Source organism: Magallana gigas, chromosome 8 (genome assembly GCF_963853765.1).
Source record: "Magallana gigas chromosome 8, xbMagGiga1.1, whole genome shotgun sequence".
In the NCBI taxonomy this organism is placed as follows: domain Eukaryota; kingdom Metazoa; phylum Mollusca; class Bivalvia; order Ostreida; family Ostreidae; genus Magallana; species Magallana gigas.
In genome coordinates, this window is record NC_088860.1 from 23,513,970 (window position 1) to 23,532,163 (window position 18,194).

The following is an 18,194-nucleotide window of genomic DNA, read 5'->3' on the forward strand; positions in this document are numbered from 1 at the left end:
AATATTATTAACTGCGTCTTAACCAATCAGATTTCAGTATTTAACATGAAAGTATAACAATACATACTATGAATTTACAACATTGCACTTTTGTTCCTTGGTAAGATCATAAATAATGGTATGAAGAAAGAGAGCACAAGCTTCTTTGTTTCAAATGTTTTGTTTTGATTTCTTTTTAAAGGTGGTCGGACATAGCTTTGGTTATTGAAATTTTTTTCTTCTCATTTCTGAGATTAATATAAAAAAATTCACAAAAAGTTGTAACTTACAGAGAAATCACAATATTACAGTAAAAATGACAAATTGGGGTGGGGGGAGGGGTGAAAACTTTAAGTATTTTTTTTTAATTGAGACGTGTATGCACATTTAAATATCTATCTTAAAATGTAAAAAATATACATGAAAGAAGAATATCTTTGTTTATACATTAAAATCAAATATTTGTTACGTATTTTGTGTTTGATTTTAAAATTGTTGGACATGTACTTAAATGGTTTGTCAATAAAATAGAGTTCCAATACATGTATAGCCTATTTAATAGGCATGAGAATATCATTATTCATTACAAAATATGAGATCATATATATCAAGCATTTTTATAATTATCTAATAGCTCTATGAAAATAAATATATACCAATAAATTGGAGACCCACATTTAATTATGCTTTATTCCTCTCTGATGAAAGGAACAAAGCGTAATTGAAAATTATTGTAAATGTACAAGTTCTTATTATAAAAAAAAGGCAAAATAAATCCCTGTCAGAGTCTAATCGATATGACAAGACGGAAGACATTTCTTGCTAACAAGACAACACTAATATCAGCTATGCAATAACAAAAATAAAATAAAAACAACCAACAAAAAAGTAAAATCAAAAACAAAAAATAAAACAAACCAAAATATATTAAAAAAATACATGCATTTTGACATAACTTAAAAAAAAAACTCTTTTTAAATCACTTAAAAAAATTACCAGTACATGTATACATAGAGTACAAGCATTTACATGTATGATAAAACACAATACTGTATATCAGGTTTTTTTCCGCGTCATGTTTTTTCCGCGATTTAGAACCTGGAACGGTACATAAAATTTACGCAAATCAAATTTTCACTATTTCAAAGTCATAGCGAAAATATAATTCAAGATTGTTTAAACCTGTGAAATAAGAGAGTAAAAGTATCTAAATTGCTGCTCTTTATAATGAAAAATTCTGACAATTAAACCATTTACACGATTTTCTTAATGTTAAAAAATTACCGATAATCATTTTCAGAAACGCACACAGTCACAGAGAAATAGATCGTGTACCGTTACATATACAGTAAAACACGGTTATAGCGAACACGCTTATAATGAATTGACGCTTATAGCGAAGTGATTTTCATTCCCTGTGACTATATTACATGTTGTAAACTTGACGGATATAACGAATTACGCTTATAACGAAGCAAAATCACCCATCCCTGGCACTTCGTTATAACCGTGTTTTACTGTACCAGTAGCCCAAGTATACGGTAATTAGACATCAGTTTACGCAAGAAAAGAGACCGTTTTAATTATCTTGTCAATGGATTATTAAATAAACTACCAGGCTTACATACCTGTTATCTGCCGCTTGTCCTCTGATCCCGCAATTTCTACTCAAAACTTAGTGAAAACAGGTCATTGTACTCTTACCGGTACATACCTGTTTACTTCATAAGGAAAGACAGAAATATATTAAAAAAGGAAAACTTTGTATCAAATTTACGCTGATATATTTTCCCCGATTCAGAAATCGTCGCGAACAAGGGGGAATTTGGATACACACGGAAAAAACCTGATATACGGTACTGTGCATGTATATGGTGACCTAAGCACATACAATATCATTATGGTTTCAGGCTAAGTTTAGGGGCAGTTTAAGCACCTAGGATCTCCCTGCACTTAAGTCAATGAGGGGGACACTTTTCCCATCCTCAAACAGTAAGACAATGTTCTGAATCAGAGCTGAGTCCTGGACTTTTATCCACTTATACACTGAGTTTTCCAGTTCAGGAAGTTTTGGTGCATCGAGAGAAACTAGAATGGAGAAACAAATTCCGTCCTCTTTACTTCCTGGCTGTCCACCGTATTCCAGATTGACCAGGCCACAGATTCGGGGTTTGAATCCTTTTGTGTTACCTATAGCCTCCTGCAAAATTATCGCAAATTTTTAAAAAGCAATTGGTACTCATAGGATGGTGCAGGTACATAAACATTGAATTGGTTCACACATTCTACTGGGTACATGTATTGTACCTGGGCATACATTGTACAAGATACATGTACATTGTACTAGGTACCTACTTACACTGTGACTTTTTCAATTGACTAATGTTTATAGCAATTCTTATACATCAAAAATATGTCAGTTAATAATTGTATGACTCATCTAAGGAACAGGGATATTTTAAATAAAGCACTTTTTTAAATGATTGAAATTTTCAATTTTCAAATGTATAACTCTTCTTATTGATGCTCTAAGTATTCTCAAGTTGAATTGTAAACTGAATTGTATAATATGACATTAAATTAACAGAGTCAAAGAAATGCTACCGTTCTTTTAAAGACTACTCACATATTAAATTATTTAAGAAATGGAATCTGCATCGATGTCGGCATAAATTGCTTTCACCAAACGGAACGTTAATGTACGTGTTACCTTTAGTATAAAGTATGCCGTCAGAAGAGCTGATGGGGTCCTACTGAAATCTACACCACAGGGGAAGTGGGATCCACCTTCAGAGTTCACCAATACATAGATCTCACTGAAATACAGTTTAAAAATCTCAATACTAGTAAGGCAGATATAAATGTCATTTGTTCATTCACATTCTAAGAGAACAGAAATAGTTTAGGATTCTAGCAAATCTATCACAAAATTGTGTCTATCAATGAAAAACCCCCTATATATGAACCAAAATTATTTGAAATTTATACAGTAAAACAAGGTTATAGTGAAACACCATGGACAAGCGATTTTGATTTGCATAAACATAACTTGCAGTAAGTTTATAATTCTCATTTAAAACATGGGGATAAAATTTACTGCACTGTAAGCATGAATTAATTATGAGCCTGTTCACTGTAATCATGTTTCACAATATTTCCATCTATTAAATAGAAATTTGCTTCATTGCTTACCTATCTGACATTTTCTGTACAATGAGGGGCCTATTGATGATATGTTTATGTTTGTACAACAGAGGTAGGCAGGGTCTGAAGCGCTGTTCCACAGTTCTCTCCCAGTGTTTGTACCCAAGTTTGATCAATGGAAGAATGTCCTTGGCTCTACAATACAAATCAACTCCTTAATGTTTTGGGGTTCACCTTAAAATTAGTAAATACGTTGTTCACAGAATTTGAGTAGAACCTCATTTATCTGATGAGCTATTACAAGAAATTTATTCACAGGTTATCTATTTTTTCTGCAATGTTCACTTCCTGTGTGAAACACCAAAGAAAGCAATTTGTTGGTCCCTCCCCCCGGGTATATACTAAGCCTTATTCAATCTATAATTATGAAATATGAAGCCAACCAAACAGAGCTGCAACCACTGAGTGATACATGGGTGAAATTTGTGTTTGTTTCCTATTTTTAGGGCTGAAAATAACATTGATGATTGTAAATGCCTTGCTATAATGTACCTGATGGGGAGTGACTTGTTTTGTATGTGCACAGGGTCTATCCACTCTGCCTGTAGCGATTCCTTGTCTTTATGCTCCAGGGTTTTCAGTTTCCCACCTTTGAAATAAATATTATTAAGTTCTCCTTAATGGTAATTTATCAAATAATCTTAACTATCAATTGAAGTACATTTACATGTACTGGTATCCTGTTTCCCTATGAATCTTTGAAATTTAATTTTTCATACGCATACCTTTTTAAAAAAAAATTTCAACTAGTCTAAAGTACATTGTACAATGATTATAATTTTCCTACCTGTTACATGCCCTGTGAATGTCAGCCTATAGTAATACCCTGAGCCATATTCTACACAAAGGAGGGTTGTGGGTTCAAAGGTTAAACCTGCTTCCTCCTCCACCTCCCTCTTGCAAGCCTCCTGTAAGAGTCATAAAATTACAGTGATAAACTTCACCTTATTCACCCAAATTCTTACTGGCTGAATACAAAACTGAACAAAATTAAAAAATTGCCTTAATTCATGTTTGAAATTTGAAAACTTCAGGGTAATGAAGCCAATGTCACATTTCGATTCCACTAATGTATACACACCACAAAGCTCTCCTCCCTCTCCACACGTCCACATGGCAGGTACCATTGTCCATAGCAGGAATACTTGGCTTCCTGGATCATCAAAATCTGACCTGCATCATTGATGAGGATGGCACCCACAATGTAGTACACAGTCTTTTTGGTTTTAGGGACAAAATTACCTGAAAAGTACCATAATATTTGTTAAGAGCATTGAATGATAGATTTTTAAAGAATAATTATCATGCAAACACAATAAATATCTTGAAATTTAAAGGATGAGTACTATAGTGGTCACAAGAGCACTTTACCATCTGTGGTGGTTAAGGTTTGGGTTGAGACCTTCAAGATATAATGACTACAGTCACATTTTTGAAATACTACACACATAAAGCACTTGTTGTCTTACCTATTCTGTCTAATCCCACAGCAATGTGATTCACGGGAACATGTTGGCCATTGAGGATTTTCTGCAAGTCTGCCTCTATATCACCCCCTGGTTCCGACTTGTTTGTTTCTGTACAACTCAGATGTGGGGAAGCATCGGCCATACTTACAGGATTAGTAAACCTGCAGTTTAAAGAAATTGACTATAAGCATACACCTGGTATAAATCTTTAACTTGACTTGTACTTAACTTGACTTGTAAGTATACAAGTTCTGCTCATATCTCAATCAGTATGTATTTTTTCTTATAAAAGGAATATTCTCTGGCCAAGGGTAACAAGTAGCAATTGAAGATGATTATACCCCTTGACTCTGTATGCACTTATCAGAATCCTAGCTGTTCTTAAACAGGTCGAGACCACTATATTTTGTGACGTCGGCATAAATTTGCATACTAAATTAGCCATCTGTTTACTTTTATCGACAAACCAATCAGGTGAATGAGTTGCAAGATATTGTGGGCTACTACAAGTTTCAGTGTATACAAAGCGTATTGAAAATATATACCATTTTGAATTGTCCTTTGGAAACTCATTATGAATGATTTTTCAGAATTTATGAAATTAATATGGACAGTTATGTCTGAACTTCAATTTCTATGCTCACATTTAAAAAGTATTGCATATGAGGACTTATATCAACCTATTTAAATACCCCATTGTCACTGTTCAAAAGAGAGGTACGTCCTATAGAACTAGAAGCAGCGAGTACCGTTTTTTCACATGATATCCCATATTTAAAGCAACATTATTAGAATCCGCGTTGATATTTTCTTCAGGGACATTCATCAGATTGCTTCACGGACAAAATACTATATGCTGCACAGCTTGCGCTTCTGCGTTTGTATATTTGTGCATTTCTACTACCGTGGCTATTCACGTATGTTACAAATGTACAGTTACCTGTATTTATTTCTAGTGCACAATGATAAAGTCCCCAATACACAACTGTGCAGTTTTTTCTTATCAAAACCTGTTTGTACTTGTATGCGTATGTTTGTCAGTCGTTTGATACTGATCATTTTTGAAGCAACAATTGATCAACTAAAACAACAGTATTTTTCAATGTGAGCATGGAACAAAGTTAATGGTACGTAATCTTTCCTTTTTTACCTTCTAAAGTAAAAATCAAGATGTACAAACATTCCGGCAAGCAATTAAATATTGTGAATAAAACAGACAAAAACCACGTGCGTTTGTTGAATCGTAGACACGTTGTAGACCGTCATGCATTGCAACTCATTCACTGGATTGGAGAATCTGTATGACGAAAATACTGTCACGTGTTAAATAATGCTATCCATATAAGGTAGTGTACCCGACCTGTTAAAGCTCACCATTAGCATGTGTATTTTACTCAAATGCATGGTGATCTAGTAGGATGTCAATATATGCGAATAGTCTCAAGTCTAGAAAACGGATGATATTTGTAAGATATGGACTTTTATTCTGGTTATCAAAATCTTCGCAACTAATTTAAAAAATTTAATTCCCCGGCTTTGCTCCTCCCTTTTTTCGGTCAAAATAGTTATGATATACTTACTATAAATGCTTGTTAGTTTTTTTCTTTTGAAGAATTATTACCGACCCAAACTATTTTACAAACACATCTCTCTCTCAAGTTTGAGACTACATGGCTTTAATGGACAATTTCACATCGAGTTAAAAAGTAACGCTCCAATTCTTGCTAATAATCTACGTAGTTATGATGTATTGCTTCCAATCTGCAATCTGTAGTTTAAGACTACATGACTGTCATTACTCAGCTTTTATGGACAATTTCACATAGAGTTAAAAAGTAACACTCCAATTCTTGCTAATAATCTACGTAGTTATGATGTATTGCTTCCAATCTGCATTTCCAACTTACGATTCTTTAATGAAAACTAAGACTTGGTATGAATTACTACTTAAGTATTTACATTATAGACCTAAATTGAATTACTTTATTTTAGATTTATTTAATTTTTATTTAATTAAGAGCATTTGACGTTAGAAAATGTGAAGCGGGAAACCTTGAGATGTCTCCTTTATGACATCATAAACAAATGTGCACAAAACAGCCAGTCGAGTTGTCTAAATTGAGTACAGAATTTGACCACGAAAGCAAACCTGCGACCCACCTTAAATCTTAGTCTTCCTCCTTGAAAGTTCTAATTCAAGTTGTGAAATGTAAGAATCGACTTGGGCACCCGATTATATATCTACCTACTTGGACTTATCTATTCAAAAGGGTGGTCAGGTCAGTCCAACTAAATCAAAATCCTGACTTACCTGACAAGTGCACAGGATCAGGTCACAGTTAATGGATATCATGGTTAAAAATAGAGAGTTTTAAAGCTTTCTATGTGTCATGATCCGTATCATTGATTAAAGTAATCATAAGCATATGAAAAGTTAAAAAGAGTTGAGAATAATGTAAGCTGGTCTGCTGACGTTTAATTGCAATATTGATAGATGATTTTCAAAAGTTCGCTGTCTCAGATGATAGGTGTACATTATCGTGATAATTGACACTGTTGCGCTGAACAGCTGGGCCAAAGTGTCCCTTAAAAAGTAATTCGGGAAAGTTTAATGTTTTAAGAAAGTAGGAGTTTCAAAATAATACCAAAATCTGTTAATTTCCACATTTGTACACATCAAAAGGAGATACGTACCGTCATTCTTGTTCTCATTTCAGTTGTTGGTGGGTCACACTTGGTGGCTTCTCTGGCAACTCTAAACAATAAGTCGTACTTGAAATTGTCTTGTGATCGAATAATTTTACGTACAACTTAAGATCTTGAAAAAGCGCAGAGAAATGTTTGTGAAAGTTTATGGTTTATTGTATATTCGAAGCACTTCGTCGACAATGACTTTGGTATATATTGCGCAACGCCCTTGCACATGTTGTGCAAAGTTTTTCTATTTAAACAGAGTGACACAAAATTTCATATACCAAATAATTTAAAATGGCAGAGGCCTGCAGGTTTGAGACCGCTTCATCATCCCCAAATATGGATGTAGAACTGTGGAGAGTAAAAAAGCTTATTCAAAGTTTGGACAATGCAAGAGGGTAATCTCTCTCTCTCTCTCTCTCTCTCTCTCTCTCTCTCTCTCTAATTCATGATTTTTGGACATCCTAATTGTAATTTCAATGCTAGAAATTGACACGAATGAGAAATTTTTGACAGAGATTTAACAAATGTTTAAAATAAAAGAAATTGTTTCCTTAATTTTTTTGGTGAAACTAATAAGATCTTAAGGAATCAATGTAGAAGTAGTTTTAGGATTGCCATGTTCACATATTTTGTATTTACTACTACTAGACATGTAATGAGTAGATATGGCCAGAAATTAGTCCTGACTTTTACCCCATTTCATTTGTAACCAGTAACAAGGCACTGTTTTTTGGTGACAAGGGTAACATACATGACAAAACTGATTATTTTCTTTCAGCTGAATGGTTTAATTTCATCCAGTAACAATGGTTACAGCTATATTCTATTGGTGACAAAAGGTAACAGAGGTGACGAGCCTTTTTCTGTTTAGCGGGGGTCTTATTTTATTTAGTTACAATGGTTACAGCTATATTGTATTGGTGACAAAAGGTAACAGAGGTGACGAGCCTTTTTCTGTTTAGCAGGGGGTCTTATTTTATTTGGTTACAATGGTTACAATGGTAACAGCTATAATCCATTGGTGACAAGAGGTAACAGAGGTGACAAGCCTTTTTCTTTTTAACAGAGGTTCTTATTTTATTTGGTTACAATGGTTACAGCTATATTCTCTTGGTGACATAGGGTAACAGTGGTGACAGTCATTTTCATAATTTACAAGGGGTCTTTTTTAAATTGGTTACATTGGTAACATTGGTTACAATGGTTACCTAACCCTAACCAAACCCTAAACTAACCTTAACCCTAATCCTAACCCTAACCCCTAACCCTAAACTAACCATAACCATAAACTAACCCCTAACCCTAATCCTAACCCTAACCCAAACATAACTCTGTTTTGTAACCAATGTAACCAGTAACCACTGTAACCTGTCACAAGTACATCAAAGTTAGAAAATCATTCATAATCAAACATTGTTACCGATGTAACCAATGTTACTGGTTACAAATAGAAAGGGGTAAAAGTCGGGACTAATTTCTGGCCATATATGGTAATGAGTGGTGAGTGATTAAATGTTTCCTTTTGCAGCAATGGAACCAGCATGATATCATTGATCATCCCGCAGAATGGACAGTTGTCTATTGTCAACAAAATGTTGACAGAGGAGATGGGAACAGCTGCCAGAATCAAGAGCAGAGTGAACCGTCAGTCGGTCCAGAGTGCGATATCTTCAGTACAGCAGAGGCTGAAACTGTACAGAACAGGTCAGTGATATGTTGAAATAAGGTTAAGGACCTCTACCATGTTAAAACATTTCTTAAACATTCTGTCAAAAACATTCAATTTGTAGAAAACATTGTACTGCATAAATGTTTTAAGGATATTGTGTTGGGTAAATGGGATATCTTAGAAGGCTTAATATGCTATTGCTTTTTTTAACAATTAAATTGCATGGCTTTTTTAATGTTTTTTTTTTTAAAATAAATTGCCATAAGTTTACATATATTAATTACAGTTTTAATGACAGGTTATATAGATATCTCTTAGAAAAAAGCACATTGGTAGATAAATATTTTCAAAATTATAAATAATATATAATACATATTTTATTCTAGATACACTTTCAATTCAAAATGCGTACATTTGTAAGTTTTATTACTTTAGTTCCAAAAAATGGACTTGTGATATTTTGTGGAACAATAATTACCGAGGAAGGAAAGGAAAAATTGATCAACATGGACTTTGAGGCGTACCGACCAATCAACCGCTCTCTTTATCATTGTGACAACAAATTCCATACTGAGGTATCAATACATGCTTTTATCTATAAACAAATCTTTTTTTCCACAATGATAGGCAAAAGCTGCTCACATGATATTCAAATTAATTAACATGAAAAGTACCTTAAATTGCATTGTATACCTGTAGATCTGAACTCTACAGAAAAATTTGGATCAACAACCAAAAATTTATGATTTTTATTAAAAGATGTGGAGTTGACATGCTGTATGTCAACCTAAATTTTCCTGCAGAGCTCCAGATCAGCAACCAAAGTCAAATACTTTAAATTTTTAAAACAGTAAAAAAATTTCTTACTTTTTGAAGCTAATACGTTTACATCTCATATTTATATTGTCAAAGAAGTGTATCAGTGAATATAATCTCTTTTTAATTTATTAAAATGTGATTCATTTTAATACATTCATTTTACATGTTTTTGAATGTGATAATAATTCTGTAACATTTATTATCATAATACTTTTTGCAGTTGTTAAGGGCGTGACTAACCGATGACAACAAGTTTGGTTTTATCATCATAGATGGAAAAGGAGCCCTGTTTGCAACCCTCTGTGGTGACCATAAAGAAGTTCTTCAAAAAATCTCTGTTGAACTTCCTCCTAAACATGGTACACAATTTTTTTTCAATCTGATTCATGCTGATGCATTGATTGTACTGCATTAGTTTGCTTTTTCAGTATCTATAATTTTATTTGAACTGTAATTGTATTTATATATCCATTTCACTTTCAATATAATAATATGTATTCTGATATATAAAACTACAATTATTCTGACTCTTTGTAGTAAAAGATAGACCTGTTCTTTTGAATACAAAAGTCAGTTTCAAAACATGTTGCTTATTACAATGTACATATTTTACTGCAAGTGTGTGGTAACTAGTCGCCATAGTCTGTTCATTTTCTTGGCATTAGTTTTACAGGTACTCTGTATTCAATTTATCTACCTGTATTCTAGGCAGAGGAGGTCAATCAGCACAAAGGTTTGGACGAATAAGAGAAGAAAAAAGACACAACTTCCTGAGGAAGGTTGCAGAGACAGCTGTGAAGGTGTTCATTGAGAATGACAAAATCAACATATCTGGGTTAATTCTGGCAGGGTCAGCCCAGTTCAAGGTCGAACTCAGCCAAACTGACCTTCTAGACCCAGTAAGTTCTCATTATAAGAAATAAGTATATGCTTTATCATGGCTAATCCAGTATCAAAGCACAGAGTACCGGTAGACACCAGTATAGGATTAAGCTACTATTTTCTTCATTATGTTGTTTTTCTTCTTCAACAATATGGATTAAAAAACTGAGAACGTTTGATAGCCATCAATATTTAAATATAGTAATGATTTGGTTGTTAATTATTAAACTTATCACAGATCCATTACTGAACTGGAAGTCTTTCGAAATATTCATATGACCATTGACCTGAGTTATGCCCCTTTGGGGCAAAAAGAAGTTTGAGATTATAACAGAAAATTTACCTTTTCTTAAGTAGATTCCAAAGAGCAATAATTTTTTTTCTTTCAGAGGCTACAGAAAGCCATAGTTAAGATTGTGGACATTAACTATGGGGGAGAAAATGGATTCCATCAAGCAGTGACTCTGTCTGCTGATGTGCTGGGAAACATCAAGTTCATCCGAGAGAAAAATCTTCTAGGTACAATCTAGAGCATTTATTGTATGGCAGATGTAGTAATGCATATGGTTTGAAGTGGAATTGAAACTGAAAAGCCTATGACCTGGCATCCCAATGTAATATTAATGGTCAATATGGCCACAACCACTTCAATATTACATGAAAGAAGGAAGTGCAATTATGCTTATGCTACAAGGAAATCATCGCCCCCATTTTATTTTCACCCCTTTTGCTATCTTTGTAAGTGGGCGAATTTAAGCATGGGTGAATTACAATCAAATTATCAAATTATACCTCTTTTAACCCATTTGTATCGGGGCCAATTGAAGACAGGGCAAAACTTCAGCGAGTATAACAGGGCAAAAATAAATTGGGGCGATAATAAAGCTGTATACATTTATTTATAGAAATAAAGCTTGCCTACACTTTCTATTTTCTGTTAAGCATACCAAAATCTACCTGTACAAATGAAAAGATTACTCTCTAACATAATTTCAGCAACAGTAAACTCTATGGCTGCCAGTACTGGTACTAACTTTTCAGAATGTGTTCTTGATCTTGCTCTGTCATGTACAATGTTATCTTGCAGACAAATACTTTGAGGAAATTTCCCAGGACACGGGCAAGTACTGTTTTGGTGTGGAAGATTCAATGGCTGCCTTGGAGGCTGGAGCCGTAGAGACGCTGATCGTGTGGGAGAATTTGGACATCATTCGTTACACCTTATTCAACCAGAGAGCTGAAAGTAAGGGCAAGTCAAATTCACAAGAAGTTACTGTTGATTATATATCAATGACTTGCAACAATTTAAGCGCAATGGACAGATTTGTCCAAATATTTGAAAGTTATTTCTAAACATGAATTCCCTCAAAATGACAAATTAAGGAAGTCACTTATATTTTGGGCTTTATTTAGGCATCATTATAAATATTGACACTTTACAGTTGTATGGGTATTTTTTGGGTGGTATCATTGACCTCTTACCTGCTTTGATTACAGGTAACACAGTCCTGTTTCTAGGACCAGAACAACAAAAAGACAAGACTTTCTTCATTGACAAAGAGGTAAATATAATTTTTTATACTGATGAAAACAGAGGGATAATCTGTCCAATTAATACATGTATTAAGCCAGTCATTACATACCTTGATGTTATGTACAATCTCACATGGAAAATGAAGCATTTATCCCCAGTCATAAATCCTTCCACAAAGTAATCTTAATCTTAAGCATCAAATGTAGTTTCAATTTCTCAAAAAAAAAATTCTATGAAAATTCTCATAGCTGTAAGGTTTTTTTTTGGAAAAGATTATTTACATTTCATGATGGTTTGTATTTTTTGAAGACTGGCGTAGAAATGGAGATCATTGATGAGATATCATTGGTTGAATGGCTTGTCAACAATTTCAAGTCTTTTGGTAATTAAAATTAATATACATTTATGTAATTCAGTATTAACACATGGGTATTCCTTAATTAAAATCAAATATATTTTTTCATGAAGTTGATGAGAGAAGGTCTTTTATCTACCACTTGCTGAAATATTTCTTCATGAAAGCAAGTTAACATATTAATTCCACATTTTTAAATAGGTTCCTGTTTAGAGATTGTGACAGACAAAACACCAGAGGGGGCACAGTTTGTGAGAGGCTTTGGTGGATTAGGAGGTTAGTGATTTCTTTACTGCAAAGAAGAGAGAGAGAGAGAGAGAGAGAGAGAGAGGAGAGAGAGAGAGGTGTTTTATCTGCGATTTAAAAGAAAAAAAAAGATGTTTTTAAATTTTTTAGTTTTAATGTTTTTGTGTCCATGGTGAAAAAAATACACAAATTTACAATTAAATCATAATAATTCCTTTCACAGGATTGTTGAGATACAAGATGGAGTTCCTAAACCATGATGATGACCTGTCTGACCTTCACCTAAAGGACTTGGATTTAGATGACTATTAAATTGAATATTAGTTACTCTTAAGAATAATGAACAGTACTTGTAAAATTTGTTGTTACACAAATGTCTTAATTCTGGAATTATTACTGGGAACCTAACATTACTGAAATTGTCTCAAAAATAAAAGAATGTCATAAATTAAAATCTTTTTCATTGATTGGAGATATTTGATGTATGATATTATATCAAATTTCAAAACTGTTTTTACATAAGCAGTATGAGCAATATTAAGATATCTGAAGACAAGTGAAAAGCCGTCAATGTGACAGCAAACCAAGTTTTCTTTTATGTGAACTGTATCCGTAATCCATGTCAACCCTGAATTGATCAACACTACCTACCATATCCAGTGAAATGGAGTAACCTATATGCAATATTTTGCCAAAAAATGACTAAGTTCAAAAGCTGGTATTTTTTTCATAAATTACCAGAAATCAAAATCCTAACAATATGCGCACCTCTGATATATGTACAATTGATCTGCAAAAGAACAACTTCCTAGCTATCTTGAAAACTGTAAGAGGAGTTATCCGTACAATGAGGGTACCCATTTGGCAGCTGCCCGCCCGCCATTTTCACCATTTCAATAACCGTATTTTTCCATTGGAAAACCCGTTTAAAAATGATTATGCTATTATTCTTATAGAAGGCTGATTTGAGAAATTTATACACACTGAATAATTATCTACCTCTTTTACAATTTTTATATTGTCCCTATATGTATACGGGTGATATTGTAAATTCCTTATTAAATGTGAGGAATTAATATCCACGTAAAATCACCAGAAGCAGTCTTCGCAGATTTTAGAATCTTGCTTTAGTTTTTCAGTTTTGAGCTATATAAATTGTAACAAGAAATTGGTGCACTCAATTTTCATACTTTTGCGATTTGATGCAAAACAATGATATGGTGGAGTTGAGTACTCGCTTAAATTAAGTTTACAGGATCTCAACTATCGCTCAGATCCTAATTTAACTTAAAAGGGAGCAATGATGTACATGAGTACCATGTACCATGGCCATAAATATTGTTTTCAAAACAAAACCAACTTTTGCTATTATTGCATACTGACTGATGATTATCAAATTACAAATACAAAAAACAGAAAACCTAAAATGAGTAAAATAATTTATTATATGAATATTGCACATACCGGTACATTTACAGTCAATTCACTGATGATTGAATTTTCTCATGTAATTCAACGTGCAAAATCTCCATAACCTGCTACCACAATTTTATCACGAAAAATATCACTCAGTTTGCTGATTAAATCTTCCGACGAGTGAAAATACACAACACCTTTCTTCATTTTTTGCAAGATGTCAGATTTACTGTCACTTAAACATGTTGACAATGTTCTCATGTGGTCTTTACTTCTTGTGTTACCTTAAAAGAAAAAAAAACAAATTCTCAATAAAATATGATTTTCATATCTCTCATTTCATGTAAAAGTCTAACAGTAACAAGATTCTAAGAGTGGATAATTAGTTAAAATGAGAAGTAAAGTGATGAGTTTGATCTGATGATTCCTTTCTGATCCAGCTCTTCAAATCAAACAAATGCAAAATGTTACTGATAAATTCATTGTATTACCCTAAAGCCTTCCATTTAATAGTAGAAATAAAATTCCAAACAATTTTTTGGAATTAACTACCAAATGTTTTGAAAAATGCCATGGTAATTAAAAGGAACATTTTTTATGTGCTAAGAACAAGACAAAATTTGTTCATTGTAAATAATGCCAACAGTTTCCGAGAAAGGTGATATGGATTCAGAGTAACACACTGTGGAAATTGAAAAAAATACTATCACACTCTGTAAAATGAACAGTATGAAAAAAGGAAAATAGACCAAAATAAAATTATTGTTTGTTTGGAATTGCCTCCTGCTTCATTGAAATACCCACCCACTGATAAAATTTTATTAGCAAAACATAAAGAACTTTTTTTATATGGAGATTTTTATTTTCCAATTTATAATTAGTTAAACTTCAAGTTTGAAAAAAAAAATCCCCTCCTTCCTTCCCTCCCTCCTGGGTCTAGAAACCCCCAGGTAGCAGTTCCAAACAACCCTTTTATAAGGATTGCCTAATGGGTATATAATAAATTTATAAACAGTTCTCATGCATTGAAAATGATACAATAAATGAAAAGGAAATTCTTACGACTAGCCCCCTTCATGTATTCAGCGGTCAGTTTCCTCATCAGAAGGTCTGCCTGATGTATCATGTTCTCGCTGCAGATCTGTCTGTCCACCCCTCTGGAAGTTTGATCCACATCATCTAACACGGGTTTTGATGGAGCTGACAGAGCCCTTGTTATAAGATCCATAGTCTGAATCACTGAGCTACAAGTGTTGATATACGTAAAAATAATTTTGTTCACTGCAAAAGTGCCAGGTGCATGACCTCAATTAACACAAGATACTGTAAGGCCTAACAGAAGCCATTGTCTCAAGCCATGGCCCAGAGTTCATATAGCTCTCCCCAGATGGGAGAGAATTGCACATTACTGGCAGTGTTTTGCGACAATGAACCAAAGTTTCAATCATAGGAATTTGCCAGTATCTGGTACAAGTCTTAAATTTCAGACTTTCAGAATTTCAGTACTTAATATAGACTTCATTTCAAATGTATTTACATGTACTACATATAACATTTAACTCATGAAGTATTTTATTTATTATGTCCAAATTGTAAAAATGACAAAAGAAATGCAACGTATTGAAAATTAGTGTGGGAGTCACTAAGCACATTCCTGTAAGCTCCCTAACAGAGTTTTTTTTCACCAATTGGGGACTGGGGTCTGAGGCCCTTTCAATTTGGAAAATAGCGACAAAATAAGAAAATTGGGAAAATCTATTTTTTATTGATTGTTATGAATTTAACCATTTAATACTATCATTTATTCAAATACTAATTAAAGCATTTGTGCTTCTTTTTCTAGAGTTCTTGAAATTATTTATTATTCTGTTCAGTCTTTCTTGAAAATTTTGACAAATTGTACAAAGATTTTTGTTAAAAATTACACTTGGGTCAGAAATTGGGAAAATATTAGGAAATTTCTGATTGGGACTGGGGCCGAATTTCGGCCCCAAAAATTCGGCCCCAAAACAGGCCAAAATAACACTGCCTAATGACATACAACTGAGAACACTGCACAGATCATTTAATATTTGGTAATGTACTCACTTTTCTAGTGCCACTGGACCGGAGTTGGTGTTTACTGATATGGAATGCTTTTCCCAAACATTTTGGTCTGGGTTAGGGACTTCAAACCGAGCTGCCATATTCAGGATGACGTCATCTGGGACCGGCCGTATTTGGCGCTCCCTGTTTCTGATCAAGGCTGTCTCTGTATCGCAGTGTATGTGTACCTGACAGAAACTGATGCTATCTACAATAAAGAGGTGTTATTTTAAAGTCTCGATTACCTTAAATGTATAGATTTACAATGTGTATAAGAATCTAGATTTTAATGTGTTGAGGTGATACATGTATGTACTTTCTTAATTCGAATCTTTCAAATTGACAATTGCACTTTAAAAATTTCAATTTGATTAACTGTACAGTAGAATATCATTTAAAAAATTGTCAATAAGTTTTTTTTTAAACCAGGGGTGCATGCATTTTACAAAGGAACTTGCAACAAAGTCAAATACTTTCAGTCTCATAGAATGATCTTCAAGTTCAATGCACAAAATTTATATAAAAACATTCATTTACAAGAATTATAATTTCCAAAACTGTTTCTTTAATGTCGTTAAATCAAAACAGTAAACAGTTCATGAAAAGTTAGAATTCGCTAATTAAGTAATATGGAAAAATGTAACTACTTTTTGTAAAATGATGCACATGCAGGCAGCGGCTTACGTTTTCGTGTAAGCTGATAATACTTGTATCTCATGCTGCTATAATACATATTGTCATCAATCAATATCACTACTTTGCCACTTTCTTGGTGTCTCATGTTTTGTAAAAACATTTGGAAACTTTCAAAATGACAGTCATTATTCTCTGCCCCTGTTGTCAATGTCTCTGATGCTTCAGTTTCATTTTTTAGTTCCCTAACAAGATTATCCACCGCATTCTGAATGTTTTCTCTGCATTCTTTCCAGGCATTTGGCATCTGCGAAATTGAAAGTACATGTATACTTATTTGCTGTATGAAAATTTACATTTGCGAGTAAATTTACTCTATCCAGACTATTGCATAAATTTTTTTCAACTTAGTTTCTTACATCATTCAATTCATTTACAATTCTATATGCATGCATATCCCACTGTCTCAATAGTTTGAATGGTTTACACTATAAGTACCAGTACTTTTAAAAGATGAAAGTATACTTATGTATTTAAAAAAAAAGTACCTCTTTTTCAATAATATTTTTCTCTACATCTGTTGGGATGATTTCATCATATGACACCAGCAGCCAATGTAAAGATTTGGATTCTTCCCAGTAACCCTGGCTAGCTACAGTGGATTTATCAATCAGGGATTTTGCAAATGTAGACTTTCCACTTCCAGGAATGCCACACAAAATTGTTACACAGATGTCCAACATTTTCCTTCTAGAAATAATATCAGAAAAAACTGCAATGTGCCCGTTACATGCTTATTCTCATTGAACATGTTAAATGTTGCATATATGTTGGAGATGACTGGATAATGGTCATAAGTATAATACCAGTGTTTAATAAATTGTCGATACACTTTTTTCTTAGTTCATATCCCGTGCATTAATATTTTCTATCCAACAATGCAATATTCCTACTCAGCACGTTCAATTCACTGCACTGACATAGTTTGATAGTAAGTAAGCATTGGCGAAACCCAATTCATGGGCGCAGCCATTGTGACCTTTGACCTTGTCATCTGCAACAAATATAACGATACAACCAAATCATTTCAATCTTGGGTTATTGGCGTCCTATAATTTCTCCAATCAGTTTATAAAAATACATAGATTTTGAGAACAAATATATTTTTGCAACGTCTATGAAATTTTGGCCAATAGAATCACAAAT

The 18,194-nt window shown here is 33.4% G+C and overlaps 2 protein-coding genes and 1 pseudogene across 4 annotated transcripts; 1 reads left to right on the forward strand and 2 right to left on the reverse strand.

The window, feature by feature from the left end:
- Window positions 1-1,504: 1,504 nt before the first annotated feature.
- LOC105337872 (8-oxo-dGDP phosphatase NUDT18) lies at window positions 1,505-7,444 on the reverse strand. 2 transcript variants are annotated; one of them, XM_011442802.4, is made up of 8 exons: window positions 7,347-7,444; window positions 4,653-4,813; window positions 4,265-4,425; window positions 3,971-4,091; window positions 3,676-3,772; window positions 3,172-3,318; window positions 2,690-2,795; window positions 1,505-2,179 (listed from the first exon to the last, which is right to left on the reverse strand). In XM_011442802.4, exons 2-8 carry the CDS (start codon window positions 4,792-4,794, stop codon window positions 1,916-1,918), a joined length of 1,038 nt encoding a protein of 345 aa, XP_011441104.3. In that variant the 5' UTR covers window positions 4,795-4,813; window positions 7,347-7,444; the 3' UTR covers window positions 1,505-1,915. The 2 variants fall into 2 exon arrangements, with proteins under 2 accessions (XP_011441104.3, XP_065923945.1); XM_066067873.1 differs by lacking the exon at window positions 7,347-7,444 and adding an exon at window positions 6,813-6,835.
- A 105-nt stretch (window positions 7,445-7,549) lies between these two features.
- On the forward strand, window positions 7,550-13,303 carry LOC105337886 (eukaryotic peptide chain release factor subunit 1-like; annotated as a pseudogene).
- Window positions 13,304-14,282: 979 nt separating this feature from the next.
- LOC105325005 (L-seryl-tRNA(Sec) kinase) lies at window positions 14,283-18,053 on the reverse strand. 2 transcript variants are annotated; one of them, XM_034473030.2, is made up of 6 exons: window positions 17,855-18,053; window positions 17,537-17,738; window positions 17,040-17,295; window positions 16,359-16,563; window positions 15,333-15,514; window positions 14,283-14,554 (listed from the first exon to the last, which is right to left on the reverse strand). In XM_034473030.2, exons 2-6 carry the CDS (start codon window positions 17,729-17,731, stop codon window positions 14,367-14,369), a joined length of 1,026 nt encoding a protein of 341 aa, XP_034328921.2. In that variant the 5' UTR covers window positions 17,732-17,738; window positions 17,855-18,053; the 3' UTR covers window positions 14,283-14,366. The 2 variants fall into 2 exon arrangements, with proteins under 2 accessions (XP_034328921.2, XP_065923946.1); XM_066067874.1 differs by having other exon boundaries at window positions 17,537-18,053.
- Window positions 18,054-18,194: the final 141 nt, after the last annotated feature.